Raw genomic sequence first — 22,626 nt, forward strand, 5'->3', positions numbered from 1 at the left:
GGGGCCAAACCCTCACCTTGAGGGGCTAGGCCCGCGCCGGAGCGGTTTCCGCTCCACCGGCTGGCGGGAAAGGCCTTTGGCGCCACGCCAACCGGGGCCGAAAGGTCTTCGCCGGGCGACGTGGGTCCGCGCATGTGCAGGAGCGTCAGCTGATGTCAACCCCGTGCATGCGCAAGAGAGGGGGTCTCTTCCGGCTCCGCCATAGTGAAGACCATGGCGAGGGCGGAAGAAAAAGAGTGCCCCCGCGGCACAGGCCCGCCCGCGGATCGGTGGGCCCCAATCGCGAGCCAGGCTGCCGTGGGGGCACCCCCGGGGCCAGATCGCACCGTGCCCCACGAGCCCTCCCGCGCCGCCTTGTCTCGCCGTTCAAAAGGTAGTTTAATCCACACTGGCGGGACAGGCATTCCAGCAGCGGGACTTCGGCCCATTGCGGGCCGGAGAATCGGCGGGGGTGGGCCCGCCGCGATTCCTGCACCCGCCGACTGGCGCGATTCCCACCCCTGCCGAATCTCTGGGTGGCGGAGACTTCGGGACACGGCGGGGGCGGGATTCACGCCAGCCCCCGCCGATTCTCCGACCCGGTGTAATGCTCATGAGCTCTGCTTGACACTGATCTCATTGGATCCAAGTTGTGGCACACCAACTTCCCTCAGTTGTGTAATGCAAGTATTTGAGATGATATATTACCCATGACCCAATTCTTTAATCGATCAATTTGCTAAAACAAACAAACTGCAACTCCATCTTCTGCGATACACACTTGTATTTCCAACAAACAGCAAAAACTGCACTTTACATCTCTCAGGATCATATTGTCTGGCAGATCAATGGGAGTTTTTGCTGATTAGATGAGTCTACCAGTTGGAAATGATTGCACAAACATGGTTATTAAAATCTGTTCATGTGTTCACCTTTATTCTACTCATGGAGTCTTTACTTCTGAAATAATTGTGAATATACTGGGCCTTAAGACACATGCTAGCTGAGTTGCGGGTACACAGAGTTAAAGCTATGGTAGATAGGAATGGTCACAACAAGCAGATATAGAACGGGAGAATAATCCCTAATCAACCAAAAGGATAGTTTAATGGATCACTCAAATCAGGTCGCTTGTTAACATAAACATTTCAGCGTCATCTCTTCTTGCATTCTTTCCTGCAATGAATATGCACTAAATTCTTCAGGCTGTAAAAGATACAATCCTCTTCTCAGGAACTTAAAATGACTAGCCAGCATACATTGTGGCTCCCAATTGCAAAAGCTTAGTGTTTTTAACAGTACAGCCCTTTAATCATTCAAACAGTGGGACCTTTAGAGTGCATAGGGCTTGAACTTGTTTATTAAAAAATGACTGCTGGACACCAGATAGCTGGCAATCACAATATGCATTTGGATCCTGCTGTACTTCTTGTCAAGTCAAATTCCTTTGAACAGCAAACTACTGTTGAATCTGCTTCCACCAGCCATCCAGGTAGTTAGTGACATGTTTGCAAGATTTAAATTCACTGATGATCTGATCTCGTTCTTTTTTTTAAACCCCACCTAACTAAAATTATTTAACAGTAAATAAGATGTGTTTTTAAAAAAAGTTGCATGGCTCAAATTATAAAAAGTAGTTCCTTTATTCTTCTCTGCTTCACCTTCATGCTTCTTCCTGCTCTGTTTCACTCAAACATTCACATAATTGCTTCTCTTTTTCTGCCAGTATCTGTGCTGTTATTTCAGAGTTCAGGTGGTGAATTCATGGAGTATTTGCAGTAAGATTGTTTCTGTTTTATTTGCAGGAGTCTTCAGACAGCAGTAACACGACTATTGAAGACGAAGATGTTAAAGGTGAGCACTACATTGAGAGCAGCTTTTAAAAATTGCCATTGCAGGATTCAGAGTTATACTTGAACGTGTGCTGCATTTATTCTTGTGGTTCTTAAATTGGTAAAACAATGCATGACCATCAAAGGCTCAAATCGAAGTGACCTCATTCAAGTTTGGTATTCCATTTAACATGATCATGCCGCTGTGAAGGAATGGGAAACAAATCTTTCTCCTCTTGGCAGCTGCTGTCAGAGTTGGGCACTGCTGTCATATTTTGAGTTCAGGGAATCATGGGCGAGATTCTCCACTCCCGCGCCGGTTGGGAGAATCGCCTGGGCCGCCAAAATTTCCCGGGACGCCGGTCCGACGCCCTCCCGCGATTCTCCCAAGCGGCAGGAACGGCCCCGTCGAGTTCCACGTGCCACAGGCCGGAGAATCGCCGGAGACACCCAAAATGGCGATTCTCCGGCACCCCCGCTATTCTCAGGCCCGGATGGGCCGAGTGGCCAGGCCAAAACGGCGGGTTCCCCCCGGCGCCGTCCGCACCTGGTCGCTGCCGTCGGAAACAGCGCAGGAACGCTGGGGGGGGCAGTCTGCGGGGGGAGGAGGGGAATCCTGCACCGGGGGGTACCTAAATGTGACATGGCCCGCGATCGGTGCCCACCGATCGTCGGGCCGTACTCTCTGAAGGAGGACCTCCTTCCTTCCGCGGCCCCGCAAAATCCGTCCGCCATCTACTTGCTGGGCGGACTCCGAGAGGACGGCAACCACGCATGCGCGAGTTGGCGCCAGTTATGCAGCGCCAGCCGCGTCATCTATGCGGCGCCGCCTTTACGCGGCGACAAGGCCTGGCGCGCGTGTAGATGACGCGGCCCCGATCCAAGCCCATTGTCGGGGCCTGAATCGGTCGGGATCGGGGCCATTTCACGCCGTCGTGAACCTCGACGGCGTGGGCACTTCGGCGCGGGAGTGGAGAATCCCGCCCCATGTTCAAGGATGAACAAATAGAAAGAGATACTGTAGCTGTTAGAAATCTGAAATACAACAGAAAACGCTGGAACGACTCAGCAAGTCAGGTAGCATTTTTGGTGAGAAAAATACATTTCTGGTGTGGAAACTTCAACAGAAGTGGAAGATACTACAGATGAACATTTAAAATGGAATGAACAGAAAAGGGGTAAGAAAAACCAGGCACAAAGGAAAATAAATACTGATTGTAAAAGAGTTTGAATTAGGAACAGATGTTGAGGTTGAAGATCAGCTTTGATATCAATGTCGAGTAGCTCAGGGAACTTTTTTTTAAAATTTCCACGAGATGTAGGTGTCACCGGCAGTGCCAACATTTGATGCCCGTTCCTAATTGCTCATTGAGGGAACTCTGAGACTAGTTTTAATTCCAGATATTTTTTTGATTATTTCATTGAATTCTAATTCCACCAGCTGCCCTGGTGGGATTTGAACCGCTGTCCCCAGGTGAGATGCCTGGCGCTTTGGAATACTGATCGTGACATTAGCACTATGCCCAGTAATGGCCTACTCCTGCTACTTTATCTTATGTTCTCAGACCAGCAAAACGATAACTTGACATTGCAATAAGCCAGTAGCGAACAGAAAAATAGCTGAAAGGTGAGAGGGCAATATAGAAAGTGTATGAAGAATGGCAAAACTGCAAACTGAGCAGGTTACATCAATCACGGTGCCTGATCTGTGGTCACCAAGTTGCATATCTTGCCAGTGCAATGATTCAGTGAGGAGAGAGGCAGCAGTTGCCTGCACAACCCCCCCCCCCCCCCCGCCAATCGATGCTGAAAAGTACAAGCATGTCAATTTTTTTTACTATGTCACAGGACATGGGCATCACTCACGAGACCAGCATGTATCTAGCCCTCATTGCACTGGAGTCAGTGGTAGTGAGGTGCCTTCCTGAACCACAGCAGTTCACCACAGTGCTGTTAGAGTTCTCTCATTGCAGCTTCCTGCGAGAGAAAATGGGAGCTACAAGTTAGGTGTGTCATTATTGAGGACAATAAATGGGGTTAGAGGGCTATCAGGATATGGTGTTCTTCCATGGACTTGCATTGATTTTTTTTCTGAAACAGTGTAGGAAGCCAAAGGCTGAGGTTTGAAAGGGGGTTGAATAGTCGAGGTAGTCAGCAGAAGAGAGAGTTCAGGACAGGATCACGTTTGAAGACAGAATAGAGGTGTTCAGCATACCTACATTGGTATTGTGATGCAGAGAAGTGTGCATCAAGAGCAGCAGTCATTGTGCTAAATTGTTTTCTGACCATGAAGTAGCGTTTGGAACCCGAAACAGTAATGCGAGAGGAAGTGACCGGGCATCTCTGACTCTGCACTGTAAGGTGCCAGGGACAGTAGAACAGGTGGTAGTTTACAGAAGCATGGATTTGTCAGGAATGGGGTCCTTTGGAAAGCAGAGGGTGGAGGGGAGATATGTCTTTGGATAGTGGTAGTGGAAATAGCAGTAGATGACCTGTCAAACGAGGAGGCTGAAGGTGAAGGTAAGGAGATCCGTATTGCAGTTTTGGGGGAGGATTAGCTAAGTTTTGGAAAAATGCTGTTTGAAAAAAGTTTCATATCAACCCACTTAAAAGCGATCTTTAGAATTTTAATCTTTAGGTGACTGTCCTGATAAAGCTGTCCACAGACTTTATTTCATTGGTGCCTGACAACATTTGCATCAGAAACGTCAAGGTAAACGGTCAAGTTAGACTGCAGCTTGCTTTCACTCTGCTCCCATACTTTAGTGCATTCTGATGACCCTGCCTCAGACTGGTTTGTAGGTTGAACTGCTGGCTATTTAAAAGTCAAGCTGATGTGGGTCAGTTGAGCATTTGACCTCATAAATCTCTGTTTGCTTTTGAGGGATAGGCAATTTTAGTTGTGAGTGCAGTCAAACTGGTTTGGGAAGCAACCAAGTCTGACACGAGAGCTGATTTGAACCGAAACAAACTCATCAATCTTAGAAGTTTCGCTTCAACAGCACCAACATTAACTAAAGTCCCAGATGGAAATGGTTAAAACAAGTAATTCCTGTTCCTATTAATTTTAGGTATTGATGGTAAGTTGTGACACCAGACAGGACATGTACTGAGTGCTGGTGTCAAGTGTATTAAAAATGACACCTCACTCATCAGTAAGATCACACTGGTTTGGTTAAAACTTCTGCGTGTGCATGCTAAGTTTGAGGAAATTCCAATGCCTGTGGTGTTTGAACAGTGGATCATGTATGGAGCAAAGAGAGATGAGGCTGGATTCATGGTTATAAATTGGTAGATTAACTTCTGTGTATATTATTGTCTGTTCCTCGGGACTGCCTGGAAATTTCAATTGCATTTGTAAAGCTGACCAGCTTTGTTGGGCAGTTTCACTCTTTCGAGTTTCAGGTATACTGCTGTTGAATTTAGCCTACTAGTTAGCACGGAATTGAAATGCACTCATGAATCTGGTGCCAGAATTCAGTGAGTCACAACAGCATTATTTACACATCATGATCTAGTTGATACTCTGACTTTGAACCAGTTTAACACTGCAATGCTGGCAGCATGGTGGCGCCGAGGTCCCAGGTTCGAAACCCGGCTCTGGTCACTGTCCCTGTGGAGTTTGCACATTCTCCCTGTGTTTGCGTGGGTTTCGCCCCCACCACCCAAAGATGTGCCGGGTAGGTGGATTGGTCACGTTAAATTGCCCCTCAATTGGAAAAAATGAATTGGGTATTCTAAATTTTAAAAAAGACACTCCAATGCTTCTAAGACCCAGCAACACTAAGTTAGACTAAATCATTAACTCTTGAAAGAAATTCCATCACTTTCCTGACAATGTCAAGGGCATTGATTGCTCTTTGTGCATTCAAATGCCACAGTGAAGAAAACAGCTCTCCAGAGTTCAATTGTCCTTTAGGACAAATACACAAGCAATTTCAGACATATGTGTTGAGAAATCAGTCAACGGGGTGCCTGAAGATTGGTTTAAGGGGACGAAATCTCAGTCTCAGAGGTTAAACTGAGTTTTTTTTCTTTAAATCCATCAAATGTTTCTGACATGAAGTACAACTTTACTTCATCGCCAATCCTTTTATACCGCTGATGACAATTGCAGTCAAATCACAGATTCTGCAGTTAGATAGTTGCAAAATTTACTGCAGGGGTTGTATAGATTGATTTGAATGATTGCCTTCATATTCTTAAGTCATTTTAAATTTAGCATCACTGTGATTTTAAAAACTACTTAACTGAGTATGACCTCGCAAGAAGTCCAAAGCCGGATATATCCAGACAATACTGCTGGGAGTAAAGAGCATGCCCAAATGGTTTTAAGTAACTTGTCTTCCTGCTCAGTGCCCCAAAGCATTATGTCCCTTTTAAAGGTCATTCTCCTGATACTTAGGAACATGTGAATCCTTTGTCTCAAAGTGATCAAGGTGATTTAATAGTGGGTGGGAGATAAACTTAGTCGCAGTTATGAGTGAAATGTTAACCTTTACTGACACTGATTTATGGCTATTCAGCCAACTGTTGCTTTTTCTTTATTTCGATGGATGGTACAGTATAGGAAATGTATGGTCGTACAGGTTGCATCCCTGAATCAAAATATTCCAAAATCTGCACTACCATTCCGCACATGCTCGATTCTCAATGCACACTGCGCCATCAGCAGTTTATTCCAAAATCCAACACACTTGGCCCAAAGCATTTGGGATGAGGGATGCTCAACCTGTACTTTCAGGGTGAGATCTTGGGGTTAATTCAGTGATCCAGTCTCTTTTATTTTTATTTATTTTTTTAATTTAGAGTACCCAATTCATTTTTTCCAATTAAGGGGCAATTTAGCGTGTTCAATCCACCTACCCTGCACATCTTCGGGTTGTGGAGGTAAAACCCGCACAAACACGGGGAGAATGTGCAAACTCCACACGGACAGTGACCCAGAGTTGGGATTGAACCTGGCACCTCAGCGCCGTGAGGCAGCAAGCTAACCATTGCGCCAGTGTGCTGCCCACAGTTCCCTTTTATGAGCACTAATTCTTTTCCTTTTCAAATTGAGTACATTGTCTCAATCAAGGCAATTCAAATACAAAGTATCCTGACTTTTCAGAAGAAATCGCAAAGTGGGTTTGAGTTTCAAATGGTCTCCATGGATTTATGGAAAAGAATTGTAATGTCATATTTCTTGAATGCTGAGACATCATTGGCTTCAGTTGACAGGTTTTGCTGTACCTTTACCATAGAGGTTCTTGCAACATTGTTATGGACCAGGGTTAAGTGTATTATGGAGTTCATCTGACCTATAACTTTTTGTTGAATTTGGCTAGGGTGAGCACAAGAGCTTTCCCTTCAGTTGTGATTCAACAGTGTTCCGAGACACTTTAATCAAAATAAGCTTTATTCTAAGAACTGAGTTAACATACATACATAAACACACACCAGGAATTTTTATCAATTGCAAACATAAAGACCCCACACATAGAACATAGAAAATACAGAACAGAACAGGCCCTTCGGCCCACGATGTTATGCCGAACCTTTGTCCTTGATTAAGAACAAATTAATCTACACTCCATCATTCTACCGTAATCCATGTACCTATCCAATAGCCACTTGAAGGTCCCTAATGTTTCTGACTCAACTACTTCCACAGGCATTGCATTCCATGTTCGATCCCGGTCCCGGGTCACTGTCCACGTGGAGTTCTCCCCGTGTCGGTGTAGGCCTCACCCCCACAACCCAAAGATGTGCAGGTAAATTGGCCATGCTAAATTGCCCCTTAATTGGAGAAAAAAAGGAATTGGACATTTGTAAAAAAAAAAAAGAAATAAAGATCTTCAAAATAGCCAGGCCCCAGCGGGGATGTAACGCCAAATTGAACCTACTTGAACTTCATCACCCACCCCCACTGGACAGACTTAATTTATGGACACAGCTCTTAAGAGTGTGTCAGCGACAGCCACAAATTTGCCTGTAGATCAAGTTGAAGTCATACCGCTGAAGCTTCATGAGCCATTGTATCCACGGGGACATCTGGCATAGGTTCTTGTTGCCTATCGCGGCCTGTGAGGCGTCTCAACCAAAAATGTGGGAAGCCCACACACGTAATCGTGAACCTTTTCCAGGCCCCATGACAAGTCCCAGGCATTCTTTTTTCGATTTGTACATATCTGTGCTCGTGCTCTGTGTCCATCATGCCCTCGAGGCATATGCTACCGGTAGCCAATCCCCATTCGCATTCTGTTGCAACAACACTGCTCCAATCCCCTCTTGGGGATGCTTTAGCATAGTGGGCTAAACAGCTGGCTTGTAATGCAGAACAAGGCAGCAGCACGGGTTCAATTCCCATACCGGCCTCCCCGAACAGGCGCCGGAACGTGGCGACTAGGGGCTTTAACAGTATCTTCACTGAAGCCCACTTGTGACAATAAGCGATTATTATTATATTATTATTGAGATGTGTCCATGGAAATTTTTGTCTCCTTGGCTGGGTCGAAAAAGGCGCTGTTCGGGAAACACAGAGCACTCACCCATCCTGCTCATGTTTCAGTGACCACTGGAAGACCACATCCTTCTTAATGGACTCCCTGAGCTGGGACGTCTTGGAGGTAAAGTTGGGAATGAACTTTCCAACGAAGTTGATCATACCCAGAATTCGCAGTACACCCTTTTTATCCATGGCACAGCTACAGTAATCAATGAATTCCTCCTTAACTTTTCCAATTCAAAAATAAAACCCCAAAAACCCCTTTTCAAGGGTGTGGCCTAGTACTTTGCATTCTCACTTGAAAAAGACTGGCTTTTCCTGAGATTCTGACCCCATCTCATCAGTAGATTTAAACCCTTCCGGAAAGCAAATTATATCTTTTCATTTACCAAAACAGCAGGTAGCTATAATCAATGTTTTTTGTCTTGGAACAACTCTTTAAAATGAAAACAGAGAGATAGGCCAAAACACTTCTGTTCTCTGAGTCCACAGCAGCCAAATTTGAAAGCGAAACCAAAAGAACTCACAGAGCCACAGCCCAGCTCCATCCATAACATCACTGAAGCCATGTGATAAGACAAAAACCTTTCTTAAACAGACACTCACATGGCAACATTCCTGTCAGCTCTCCTGGTGAGGACAGAATGTGATTGAGTCATGAAGATTGCCTGGTTGAATCTGTCTGTGGTGAAGTATCTCATCTTAAGTGCTCTGGGCTGCAGAGGGAAAAATCAGCCAGGCATCTACCGAGCCCTGCGCTTGTGGATTTGGGGAGAAAGTAAACATTAGGCTTAGTCCAGTCGAATGATCTCAATTGATTAATGTCTGACTTAATAGAACAGTATGGACACCTGGGAAAGGTAGCAGAGAGCAGGTGGCACCTGTGGACCTCTTATCTACTCCACTATGACGACGGGAAAAGTATGCCAAAGGGGTATCCAACAAATAGAATTGATATATCACGCTGAAAATTAAGAAGGGACCAAGGAGTGAATTAATCACTATCCTTGTTGAGACATTGGCTGGATTTCTCCAGTCGTTCGCTGACAGCAGGATTCTCTGCTTCTGCCGGCAGCGCAACCCCGCTGACGGGTTTCCCGGTGGTGTGGGGTGGGTTTAATGGGAATTCCCATTGAGAGCGGCGGGAGCAGAGAATCCTGCCGCCAACGAATGGCACACCGCATTCCGCCCCTGAGAAACACGCGGCTGGGAGGCCGTTGAATCCTGCCCACATTTTAAAAGTGAATCAAACTTGGATATCCAGCCAGTTAAGTCGAATGCATCTTCAGAATGAAACTGAGGGAGCCTGTTCATTTTAGAGTGCTACACCAAAAATCTATGTGCATGCAACAAGAGGGGCGAAGGCAGTTCTAAAGTGCATTCAGTAAAAAAATTAAATAAGTTCAAGATTTACCTACAGTCCTCGAAATATGACGTTTGGGTTGGGAAAGGAATAGTTTGGAGGGATATAAGTTGTTGTGTCCCAGACAAGATATGCTCTTAATATTACTGGAGTGTAGGACCAAGGTCAGTAAATGTAATTAATAAGTACTTTCTTATATTTGTTTAAAGGAGTACTCAATGTATAGAATATATTATTGCACCTCCTTCCAAATTAAATGTTGAACTAAATGTTAAATGGAGGACAACTTCAGAATTCAGCAAAAATAAATAGCATCCATGAGAGTTCTCCAAGCTTGTAGAAACTCAGTTTCTAGAATCTAACAAGGAGCCAGTGAAGTTGAAAGTTCCTATTGACGTATTTCAAATATTTAGTGAGATAAAACCTTGTACTACTTTTTTTAAATGTAATTCTCATTTATGTAATTTGTCAATCTATATCCTTTGATGTTCGCAACTTAATTTAGATTTATCTTTTTGATACCATTTAAGAGCTTTATCATTTAATTGAGATCCGCTCCTTGATCAGCTTTATTCCATCGAGACATCTCTACAGATGCTCAGGAGCGGAATTCTTTTTTATTAAAGTCTGCTAACATTTGGTGGTAGCTAAATGTGGAAGAAGGCTGAAGAGAGACATTAAACTGCCTGTTTCAGAATGTTCTGTTTCATTGGGAAAGAAGTAACTTGATGCTTTTGGAGAATGTCTCGTTTAGCAAGCTGCCATTTTAAATGTTGTCACTTCTTAAGAATTTCACAGCAATAAGGTCAGTTCCAGCTGAACCAACCTTTATACCAAGGCCTAACCTTTTAGCTCATTCCTGTCAAATGTCCAATTGGGCAGATAAACAGAAACTACACAACATTTGTGCCTCAGCAGAGGGCAGTAGAGCAGAGCTGCTGATTGGCTGCTGTGGGGAAAATTTGCATCAATGCATTGCGGTCACTGCATCCAGAAAGTGTACCTCAGCAAGACACCCTAAGTGTTCAAGTGAAGGCAAGCATCCAGCAGAGGGCAGTAGAGCGGAGCTGCTGATTGGCTGTTGCGAGGACAATTTGCATCAGTGCATTACGGTCACCGTATCTTGAAGGTGGTTTGTGGAGGAGCTGTTGTCAAGTGACAGTTAAACCCGAAACACTTCTTCAGTGTTTCCCTCCCTACCTCCTCTAACCAAAAAAAAAGACAATCACTGTAAGGATCCCAGCCGAGTAAAGATCAAGAGGGAGACTCGAGGGCAGGTAGAAGTAGAAAGAAGTTGAACCGTGACGTCACAGCCTGCGGGTAAGTGATTGGCTGGTGACTGGTAAATAGTTTTTCTTTTCCCTGAGGTGTTATTGTGCGGGGTGCAGTGGTTGCTGAGTGCTTGCTGAGAAGGGGAGTAAAACATTTTTTTAAACTTACTGTTGGGAGTTTCAAGCTGAATCCGGTTGGAGTGAGGACAGATTGACTGCTGGGTAAGTAGTAAAGATTTAAATTGTTTGCGCAGGCCCATAACAGCTGATTGCTGTTCTCATGTGGAGCGCAGTGGTCGCTGGTTAAGTGTTTTATTTTTACCTGTATTTAAGTTGGGCAGTTTCTAAACCATCGACACTATACTTGTAGTGTCCCCCACCCTTCCACCTCCATTAACCTAAGGGGTAGAGTGAATAACAGGTCAGCTCTTTCTTGCTTTTTCTTTTTTTATCTAGAGGGGATGGCAGGGAAGGCAGTGCAATGTTCCTCCTGCGGAATGTTTCAGGTGAGGGACACCGTCAGTGTCCTTGCTGCTTTCACCTATGGGAAGTGCACCCATCTCCAGCTCCTCAGAAACCGCGTTAGGGAACTGGAGCTGGATGAACTTCGAGTCATTCGGGTGGCAGAGGTGGTCATAGATAGTAGCTTCAGGGATGTAGTTACTCCGAAGAATCAAGGTAGATGGGTGACGGTGAGAGGGCTGGGAGGTAGTAGTCAGTGCAGGGATCCTCTGTGGTCGTTCCCCTCAGTAACAAGTATACAGTTTTGGATACTGTTGAGGGGGACGACCTACCAGGGGTAAGCCACGGTGAACGGATCTCCAGCACTGAGTCCGTCCCTGTGGCTCAGAAGGGAAGGAGGGAGAGCAGGAGAGCATTAGTTATTGGGGACTCGATAGTTAGAGGGACAGATAGACGGTTCTGTGGCAGCGAGACTCATGGATGGTATGTTGCCTCCCGGGTGCCAGGGTCCGTGACGTCTCGGACCGTGTTTTCAGAATCCTTAAAGGGGAGGGGGAGCAGTCACAAGTCATGGTACACATCGGTACCAACGACATAGTTAAGAGAAGGGACGGGGATTTAAAACAGGAATTTAGGGAGCTAGGGTGGAAGCTGAGAGCCAGGACGAACCATGTTGTCATCTCTGGTTTGTTGCCGGTGCCACGTGCTAGTGAGGTGCGGAACGGGGAGAGAGTGCAGATAAACACGTGGCTGCAGAGATGGTGTAGGGGGGAGGGTTTCAGGTACGTGGATAATTGGAGCACATTCTGGGGAAGGTGGGACCTGTACAGACAGGACGGTTTGCACCTGCACCAGAGGGGCACCAATATCCTGGAGGGAAATTTGCTATGGCTCTTCGGGGGGGGTTTAAACTAATTTGTCAGGGGGCTGGGAAAACGAGCTGTGTTCCAGAAGCCAGTGTCAAGAGTAGTGAGGTACTGAGGAGGGTATCAAGGTCGTAGGCCTGTACCGGCAGACAGAAAGGTGGGTTGAAGTCTGTCTACTTCAATGCAAGGAGCATCTGGATAAGGTAGGTGAACTTGGAGCGTGGATTGGTACTTGGGATTACGATGTTGTGGCCATTACGGAGACATGGTTAGAACAGGGACAGGAATGGTTGTTGCAAGTTCCGGGGTATAGATGTTTCAGTAAGAGTAGGAAAGGTGGTAAAGGAGGTGGAGGAGTAGCATTGTTCATCAAGGATAGTTTGACGGCTGCAGAAAGGCAGTTTGAAGGGGATCTGCCTACTGAGGTAATATGGACCGAAGTTAGAAATAGGAAAAGAGCGGTCACGTTGTTAGGAGTTTTTTATAGGCCCCCAAATGGTAATAGAGATGTGGAGGAAGAAATTGCAAAACAGATTATGGATAGGTGTGGAGGTGTCAGGGTAGTTGTCATGGGCGACTTTAACTTTCCAAATATTGATTGGAACCTCTATAGGTCGAACAGTTCGGATGAGGCAGTTTTTGTACAGTGTGTGCAGGAGGGCTTCCTGACACAATATGTGGATAGGCCGACAAGAGGGGGGGGGCCACATTGGATTTGGTACTGGGTAATGAACCGGGCCAAGTGTTAGATTTGTTTGTGGGAGAGCACTTTGGAGATAGTGACCACAATTCGGTGTCTTTCACTATTGCAATAGTGATAGGGGCATACGGCAGGGTAAGGTATATAATTGGGGGAGGGGTAATTATGATGTGATTAGGCAAGTATTAGGGAGCATAAGATGGGAACAGAAACTGTCAGGGAAAGGCACAAATGAAAAGTGACCCTTGTTCAAGGAACAAATACTGCGTGTCCTTGATAGGCATGTCCCTGTCAGGCAGGGAGGAAATGGCCATGTGAGGGAACCATGGTTCACAAAAGAGGTTGAATGTCTTGTCAAGAAGAAAAAGGAAGAGTATGTAAGGATGAGAAACAAGGTTCAGTAGGGTCACTTGAGGGTTACAAGGTAGCAAGGAATGAGCTGCAAAAAGGGCTTAGGAGAGCTAGGAGGGGGCATGAGAAGTCCTTGGCGTGTCGGATCAAGGAAAACCCCAAGGCATTTTACTCTTTTGTGAGAAATAAAACAATGACCAGGGTGAGGATAGGGCCGGTCAAGGACAGTAGTGGGAACTTGTGCATGGAGTCAGAAGAATTAGGAGAGGTGTTGAATGAATACTTTTCTTCAGTGTTCACAAAGGAGAGGGGCCATGTTTTTGAGGATGAGTGTGTGATTTGGGCGGGTAGGCTGGAGGAAGTAGATGTTCTGAGGAAGGATGTATTAGCAATTTATAAAACCTGAGGGTCGACAAGTCCCCTGGGCCAGATGGGATATACCCAAGGATTCTTATGGAGGCAAGGGATGAGATTACAGAGCCTTTGGTTTTGATCTTTGGGTCCTCGCTGTCCACGGCCAGAGGACTGGAGAGTGGCGAATGTTGTTCCTCTGTTCAAGAAAGGGAATAGGAATGACCCTGGTAATTATAGGCCAGTTAGTCTTACTTCGGTGGTCAGGAAGATAATGGAAAAGGTCCTGTGTGACAGGATTTATGACCATTTGGAAAGATGCAGCTTAATCCGGGATAGTCAACACAGATTCATGAATTTCATAGAATATACAGTGCAGGAGGCCATTTGGCCCATCGAGTCTGCACCGGCTCTTGGAAAGAGCACCCTACCGAAGGTCAACAGCTCCACCCAATCCCCATAACCCAGTAACCCCACCCAACACTAAGGGCAATTTTTGACACTAAGGGCAATTTATCATGGCCAATCCACCTAACCTGCACATCTTTGGACTGTGGGAGGAAACCGGAGCACCCGGAGGAAACCCACGCACACACAGGGAGGATGTGCAGACTCCGCAGTCAGTGACCCAAGCCGGAATCGAACCTAGGACCCTGGAGCTGTGAAGCAATTGTGCTATCCACAATGCTACCGTGCTGCCCTTTGAAGGGTTGGTCTTGCCTCATAAATTTGATTGAATTCTTTGAGGAGGTAACTAAGTGTGTAGATGAAGGTAGAGCAATTGATGTCGTATACATGGATTTTAATAAGGCGTTTGATAAGGTTCCCCATGGTCGGCTCATGAAGAAAGTAAGGAGGTGTGGGACAGAGGGAAATTTGGCTAATTGGATAAGTAACTGGCTATCACATAGAAGACAGAGGGTGGTGGTGGATGGAAAATTTTCAGACTGGAGACCAGTTACCAGCGGTGTACCCCAGGGATCTGTGCTGGGTCCTCTGCTATTTGTGATTTTTATCAATGACTTGAAGGAGGGGGCAGAACGGTGGGTCAGTAAATTTGTTGATGACACCAAGATTGGTGGAGTAGTGGATGAGGTGGAGGGCTGTTGTAGGCTGCAAAGAGACATTTATAGGATGCAGAACAGAGAGATCTTGGGGTTCATGTCCATCTCTGAAGGTTGCCGCTCAAGTGGATCGAGCCGTGAAGAAGGCTTATTATAGTGTGTTAGCGTTTATTAACAGGGGGCTTGAGTTTAAGAGCCGTGGGGTTATGCTGCAACTGTACAGGACCACATTTGGTGTATTGTGTGCAGCTCTGGTCACATCATTATAGGGAGGATCTGGAAGCATTGGAAAGGGTGCAAAGGAGATTTACCAGGATGCTGCCTGGTTTGCAGGATAAGTCTTATGAGGAAAGGTTGAGGGAGCTAGGGCTTTTCTCTTTGGAGTGGAGGAGGATGAGAGGCGACTTAATAGAGGTTTTTAAGATAATGAGGGAGATAGATAGGGTGGACATTCAGAGACTGTTTCCTCCAGTAGATGTAGCTGTGACAAGGGGGCATAACTATAAGATTCAGGGTGGGATATATAGGAGGGATGTCCGAGGTAGGTTCTTTACTCAGAGAGTGGTTAGGGTGTGGAATGGACTGCCTGCTGTGATAGTGGAGTCGGGCACTTTAGGACCTTTCAAGCGGTTATTGGATAAGCACATGGAGCACACCAGAATGACAGGGAGTGGCTTGATCTTGGTTTCGGACAATGCTCGGCACAACATCGAGGGCCGAAGGGCCTGTTCTGTGCTGTACTGTTCTATGTTCATTTCAGTAAGTTATGTTCTTCATAGAACAAGCGTGTCTAATTTTATCTCATAAAAGTCTCTGAGCAGCGATTCTGTTTTTAGCTTTTTGTAACTATACCCTTGAGGCTTTGAGTCATCTCACTAATGTTCTCATTCTTCAGGCCAGATTTCAGCATGTTGCGACAAGTTGACACTTACTGTGATTTTGGAGGTGATTTGATGTAGGTGTGTTGTGAAAACTGACATACAAGGCTGGTGCTAGATGCTATTAAAATTGCTCAGTAGGTAGCAAGCAGATTTTAACTTGTTGGAAAACTGCAAGGCCTTAGTGTCTTCAGTGATGGGTACGTGACTGATCAAGGTGATAAGAAAATGACTCCTATCAATTTCCCTCTCTTGCTCACCTTTTAGTCTTTTTACAAACTCAATTAGCAGCAAAGAAAAAATACCAGTCTTTTGTGAGTGCCCTGAATTATTTTCATCTCAAGGCTGCTATCTCAGCTTTGCAAAGATCCATTCATAGTGAGTGAGTTACAGTTGAGTGAGTCTCATGCATTAATTTACTCAATTGTTGGCTCCCAGAGTTACCTTAAATTGGTAATAAGACAAGTGATTTTTGAGAAATGACATGTGCTAACTATTAACCGAGTTTTGGAACTTTTGAAAAAACGTGAGTCAGAGGGATGCGAATGGGACACATCTGAGCTCACCGCAAGCAGAAAAAGCTGCTTTCTGGAATTTGGGCTACTTCCACGATGAGTAAGATGTGTGATGGTCCACTCATTCTGAGCTAGATGTAGAACTGCTCAATCTTCTACCGAGACCCATGGCTAGAAATCGCTGGGCACAAGCATTTTTCAAGTTTGACATGAATAAGGCTGACTGGAAGTTCCACAATGTGAGAGTCATTTCTGAAGCATGAATCTCAGATTGAAATGCTGGGCTAGGGCCTACAACCTCTCCTACATTCTGGAGTATGAAGGCTTGATAAATGTAAAATGCTTGTCATAGTCATATTTTTATATACAAAGTATAAGACTTTCATTGAGTAACTGGTGTAGTTTGTCATGGTTTGTGCCTTTTTATCTCATCCTTTACCATTTCATCACAACAGAGAATCCACTTTGTTCATTGTAAAAGTATAATCTATTGTGAATGTCAAACGGCCAATATTGAATGTTGACTGACTTTGTCCTGTGTCATTTTCACCCACCTGAAGGTCATGACCAGGTTTGGAGATTAATGCTGGTTGTTGTCTGTGTCACTCAGTGGCAGATCACCACTTCCTGTAACATCAGGCAGGCAAACTATTTCCTTAATTTTCTTCCCAATTCCCTCACTGCCCACACCAAAAACAATGCACTTGTTGTTTTTGCATCTCTAAGCTGCGCTGTCCAGTGTGTCAGCAGAAAATAAGAAACAATGTAAGACCCTCATCCCAGGGAGACCTTGGGCCTGTGCTGTAAGTTGGTGCAATTTTTAAATTGTAATTTGAGAATTCTTTTCTTTTTGATGGAATATTCAATATTTCTGCCTTCTGTGTGCATATTCCCACTTTGTATCTTTTATCCCAAAATGTATTTTAAAAACAAATTTAGACTTTGAGCCTTGTGGAAAGATTATGTCCCATCATTATTTTTGCCCTCTCACCTTGTGGTGTTTTTCATCATTCATTCTGTTTACTGTGTAACATGCTCTGTGTGTTTGTTTCCATCGTCCTTTGCATGCTGCCTCCAGCCAAGGGCGCTGAGAGCAGTGCTGTAAGGAACCAGTCAGGTGCTGGGCCTCAAGCCGAGGTGCTCCAGTCTGCTCACCCTCCGCCTCCTGTACTCTGTAAGTTGTCTGGGCATGCTGTGTTCTGCATTTCACGTGACTGCCTGTGTGTGTTTCCAAGTTGTAGAAAGTGGCCATTCATAAAAAGAAAACATAAAATATGTCTTGATATGTAGTCCATTGACAATTTAGCTGTACATTTCTATTCTGGGTTAAAGGGATTAGTTTTTCTCTGAGTCTCCCCAACCCTTCATAGTAAACAAAATGGAATGGTGTTTTGAAATCAAATCACCAATTAGTCCCAAAAATCTGTTTTTTATTGTTTATCTTGTCTTCTATCAAGCTAGTGAAAACTGAATTATTCTAATCATGAAATGGTAAATTACTGGAAAAAAAATTCCATGTAACAATTAGGTAAATTTGGTCATTAGACACGACAGAAACACACAAAAAACAATCTGAACCATTTGAGACAACGGGGAAATAAAACTAGTTTCTGCAAATGAAATCGCTTACTGATAATCAGATCTATCTTGCATTATACAGATAGGCAGTTAGCCAGGAGCATAAGCAAAATTTAGTACTTTAGAAGTTAAAATCTTGTATTCATACAATGGCATGGAGTAATCTTAATAATGCATTGAACTTCCTCACAGAAAACATAATATGCACAGTAACTTCATTGCAGTGTGGATGTAAGCCTACTTGTGACACTAATAAAGATTATTATGTGCATGTATGTCCAGCATACATTTAGATAAACTAATGCCAAAACAGTGCCTATAAATCTGACAATTCATTGCATTTTTGCAATTTCAGCTGCATCTGAGAAACTTTAAGCCTCACATTTAAAATCATATTTGTTACATTACACAGCAGTTGGCAAAATTGAGGTGACATGACAGACAAAGACAGAAAGAAGACACGGAAACCAAAATAATTTTGTTATGCTTGCATCTATTTTATTAATCATCAGAACTTGAGATATCAACGAGGGATGGGGCCCAAAAATAAGTTTCCATTCTAATTTATGAAAAGTGCTCTTTGCACAACGTCACACAATTTTGTAATCCTTCAGTTGTGGAATTATTTCGAGATGTGAACTGTTCTGAAACTGAAGCAATTTGCCGGTTGTGTTTTGAATTACGTTAATTCAGCACCAATTTTTTTACAGATTTATTTTAGCTTTACAGATCTAATGATGTAGCTGTGGGCTGTTATCCTTAAAGTAAACCTAATCACATTAAAACTTTAAAAGAGCTCTGCACAAGTCTTTAAATAGATTGTATATAACACAGCAATGGAAAGTGAACATGCAAATATTGAAAGCTGCAATAGTCCACCTCGTAGTTACTTGTCAGTGCTTTTCTCGATGAGTCTAAAATTAATCAGCTTGTTGAATATTGATGCAGGATTTATTATGAATGGCCTAACCTAAAAACTGCATGCTGTTCAGCTTCAGCACCTTGGCTTGAACCATTAAGAGTGTTTTACCATCCCAAAGTACAGAATCTCATGTTTGAAGCTGCATGACTTGTGATTTTGATGTTGTTGATTGTTTGGGAAAGGAGGGTAGGGGCACAATGTCTTTGTCCTTGAATACCATACCTTCTGAGCTATAGGTTCAGTTTACAGCCAAAACTCCCTACAAGATCACTTGACTCGCTCAATTGGGAAGGCAAAACATATTTTCAGGGAGATTCAACAATTTCAAAATGGATCCAGCAGTCTCCCTTGAGTGTAGAAGCACTCCCTGAACATAACAGGGGTGACATTGTATTCCAAAACTATCAATTTTCAGTTTGCCCATTCCATCTCTATGTTTTGAGGCATTTCCTCTCTCGAGAATGGATTACTCTTCCTTGGTCACTGGATCATTATCCTGCACTGGATAATGTTCCCATTGCCAGCATGAAAGCTGAACGTTCCAGAATGCAGAATGTGACTGACTGCTCTAGATTCAGTTCTGTGCAGTTTGTCAAAAATCTTGATTTCTTGGGAAAATCTTTTCTCCCATTCTGCTTCCTGTCCCAGCTTTCACTGCACCCCCAGTTTCTGTTTATTTTGTTCTTCAAGTGCAAACTGTATGAGTGAGGCTGCAGTTTTTGCTGATCCTGAAAGACCCTGCGAAAGTGGTGATGGTCCTTTTAGTTTGTATTGATTGGTTTACAACCAAGTAGCTTACAAGGCTACTTCTGAGGGCTTAAAGAATCAACCACATTCTGTGGGATTTGGAATCATGTGTAGCTCAGAATAGGTAGAGGTGGTGGGTCTTCCCTGAAGGACTATCAAACTGGCCAATGTTTGGCTAGACAGGGTGGTATGGTGGCACAGTGGTTAGCACTGCTGCTTCACAGAACCAGATTCCGGCCCTCGGTGACTGTGTGGAGTTCTCGCCATGTCTGCGTGGATTTTGGTTTCCTCCCACAGTGCAAAGATATGCAGGTTAGGTGGGGTTACAGGGATATGGAAGAGGAGTGAGCCCAAGTAGGGAACTCTTTTCGGAGGTTCGGTGCAGATTTAAAGGGCCGAATTGCCTCCTTCTCCACTAGGGATCGTAGAGATTGTGATTCGATTTCTTCCCATTTGGAAGTTTTTTTGAAAATAAATTCAGTGTGTCCAATTCTTTTCTTTTTCCAATTAAGGGGCAATTTAGCGTGGCCAATTGACCTACCCTGCACATCTTTTTTGGGTTGTGAGGGTGAGACTCACGCAGACACACGGAGAATATGCAAATGCCATACGGATAGTGACCCAGGGCTAGGATCGAACCCGAGTCCTCAGCGCTGTGAGGCAGCAGTGCGCACCACCATGCTGCCTTTATCCCACTGGGGAGTTATTTAGCTGTCAGTTGTGGCTGTGGTATTGCACCATGGTCCGATCCCAATCTAAATTCGCCCCTGACATAGATTCCCACAAAGAGCCTGAGTTCTTTGTAGGAGATCGGAGAGAGTTTTTAAAAATTCCTTCATGGGCTCTGAGTGTCACTGGTAAGTCTAGCAATCGTTGTTCATCCTTGAATGCCCTTGAGAAGATGGTGGCAAGCCACCTTCTTAAATTGCTGCAGTCTATCAGCTATTAATACACCAAAAATACTTTTAGGAAGGGATACATCACTACTTATCCTTCTCTAAGGAGTCTGAAGAGGAAATGGGAGGCCTCTTAGCCGGACGGCTCATAGTTCTCTTGACTGGGAAGCAATTGGGAGCATGGAGTGGGTTCAGATCAGTTAAATTCTACCATTTTAAGAAGTTCTATCAGTGACTCATTAATGGACATGGCAAAATGGCACCAAAATGTGGGGTCATGCAGCTTAAAGACATTCATATGCAACATCCATAATAAAATCACATTGCATTTGTACAAATATCTCCAAAGTTTCCTATATTTCTAATGATATGTTGTTAAAAGGATCTCAACATCTGCCATCTTCAATGGCCTTGGTGGGTGGGAGAAATCTGATACTAAAATTGAGTTATAGGAAACTATATGGAATTTTAGAATAAATGATCATCTGTTGAAAAGATTGCTTTGCATATTTTTATTATTCTTGTGAAAGTTTTAAAATGTTTGTTTAAACAAAGAATGATGTGTTAGTTCATGTATAAAGGATAGCTGACTGGGACAGCATGGTACCATTCCTTCAACATTGGTGATCCAAGTGCAAAACAGGCCTGCAGTTTAGGACAGTGGGCCCCTGCCTATGTCAAGAAAAGGTACCACATTCGTACTCGTCAGCTGTCCTACTTAATAATGAAAATGTTGAAAAGGCAGATTGGATTAATTGAATTTAAAAATGCTACCTCCAATTTAAATGCTACCTCCAAGTTTTAAAATACTGAAACCTCTAGATTCTATATTCCTGCTGCCGAGATGGAGTTGTGTCCAACTTCCTCGAAGCAGTGTGATTCCATTTGAGGATAGCTGTCATCCGCCCAGAACTTTTACTGCACTGGTCACAAGGTCAGTTATGCAAAACATTGTTAAGAGATGTCTCTCACTGAATCTCACACAGTATCTCACTCCTATGATGGTTTTCACTATTAGCTCAGAAAATATCAGTGGACAATCTGAAATTGTAGTCATTAATTGGGTCTAGGTGGTGCTTTGTAAGTTTCTTAACATGAGGTTTTGGATACGACATTTTGCCACAAACGTTTGGTGGGTAAACTGCTAATGCAGTCTGATATTCACTGTGATTTTAACCATCAAGAAACAAATAATGGATTATGTTTCTGATTTGAACAGTGGAATTTCATGACTCAACAATCATGAATGAGGAAAAACTAACAGGTTGTATGTCTAGATTCAAGATGGATTAATTCCCTCCCTTTTCCCAACACCTCAAATGTTCACGATCATTTCAGTAGCCTAAAGAGGTGAAAATGGGCTAGATGTAAGTTACTGTGTGTCTTAGTAAATTTAGGCAATGTTACATTGTTGCAATATGGAACAGTTATCCTGGGCGTCATTCTCCGACCCCCCAGCGGGTCAGAGAATGGCCGTTGGCCGCCGTGAATCCCGCCCCCGCCGGTTGCCGAAGTCTCCGAAGGGAGAAAAGTCGGCGGGGCGTTAATGGCGCCGCAGAATGGCACAGGTGTGCGCAAGGCAGCCGATTTTGGGCCTGCCGATATTCTCCCGTCCGGATGGGCCGAAGTCCCGTCGACGTGATGACCGATCACGTCGACGTAAATCAAACCTCCTTTTAATCAGCGTCAACCTGTGCTCCAGGTTTATGCCGACCAGCGTGGAGGTGAGTGACGGCCTGGGGGGTTGGCCGCTGGGCAGGCGATGGCGTGGCCGCAGTCTGAATGTGTGGGGAGAGGTGTGTCTAGGGTTGTGTGTGTGTGTGTGCGCGTGCGGCAGCGGGGGGGGTTGGTTAGAGTGGGCTGGGCTCCGGGGGAGTGCCGGGAGGGGGGTCAGTGCCGGGGAGGGGGATGGGGGGGAGGCCGTGCCGGGGGATGGGGGGGCCCGTGCCGGGGAGGGGGGTCCGTGCCGGGGGATGGGGGGCCCGTGCCGGGGAGGGGGATGGGGGGGGTGTCCGTGCCGGGGAGGGGGATGGGGCCCGTGCCGGGGATCCGTGCCGGGGTGGGGTATGGGGGGGTCCGTGCCGGGGAGGAGGATGCGAGGGCAAGTGAGTTTGTCCACCTGGCCAGGTGCCAGCCTCCTTGGGGTCCATGCCACCTGGCTGGGGGGAGGAGGGGATATGGGCAATGATGACATGTCGTCGTTCCCACCCACCAGGCCATCATGTTTTCCGATCATCCAGCGATGTTGGCCGCCGTGGCGGCAGCCGCTAATGTCTATGTTGCCCTGGATGAGGAGGAGGAGCGTGCCAGAGAGGCGGCGCAGGCTGCCACAGAGGGGCAGGCGGCAGCCGCCCAGGCTGG

At 45.1% G+C, this 22,626-nt stretch overlaps 1 protein-coding gene across 50 annotated transcripts in view; it reads left to right on the forward strand.

Moving 5' to 3' along the window:
• The window catches only part of LOC140396907 (calcium/calmodulin-dependent protein kinase type II subunit beta), a 392,935-nt gene that overhangs the window by 319,902 nt on the left and 50,407 nt on the right, over nucleotides 1-22,626 (forward strand). For 26 of the 50 annotated variants that reach the window (XM_072485774.1, XM_072485778.1, XM_072485773.1 and 23 more), the window contains 2 exons: nucleotides 1,785-1,833; nucleotides 17,201-17,296. In XM_072485774.1, coding sequence (XP_072341875.1) covers nucleotides 1,785-1,833; nucleotides 17,201-17,296 — 145 coding nt within the window. The remainder of the gene's footprint in view (nucleotides 1-1,784; nucleotides 1,834-17,200; nucleotides 17,297-22,626) is intronic. The other 24 variants (XM_072485795.1, XM_072485797.1, XM_072485798.1 and 21 more) reach the window with 1 other exon arrangement.

Source organism: Scyliorhinus torazame, chromosome 20 (assembly GCF_047496885.1).
Source record: "Scyliorhinus torazame isolate Kashiwa2021f chromosome 20, sScyTor2.1, whole genome shotgun sequence".
Lineage (NCBI taxonomy): Eukaryota > Metazoa > Chordata > Chondrichthyes > Carcharhiniformes > Scyliorhinidae > Scyliorhinus > Scyliorhinus torazame.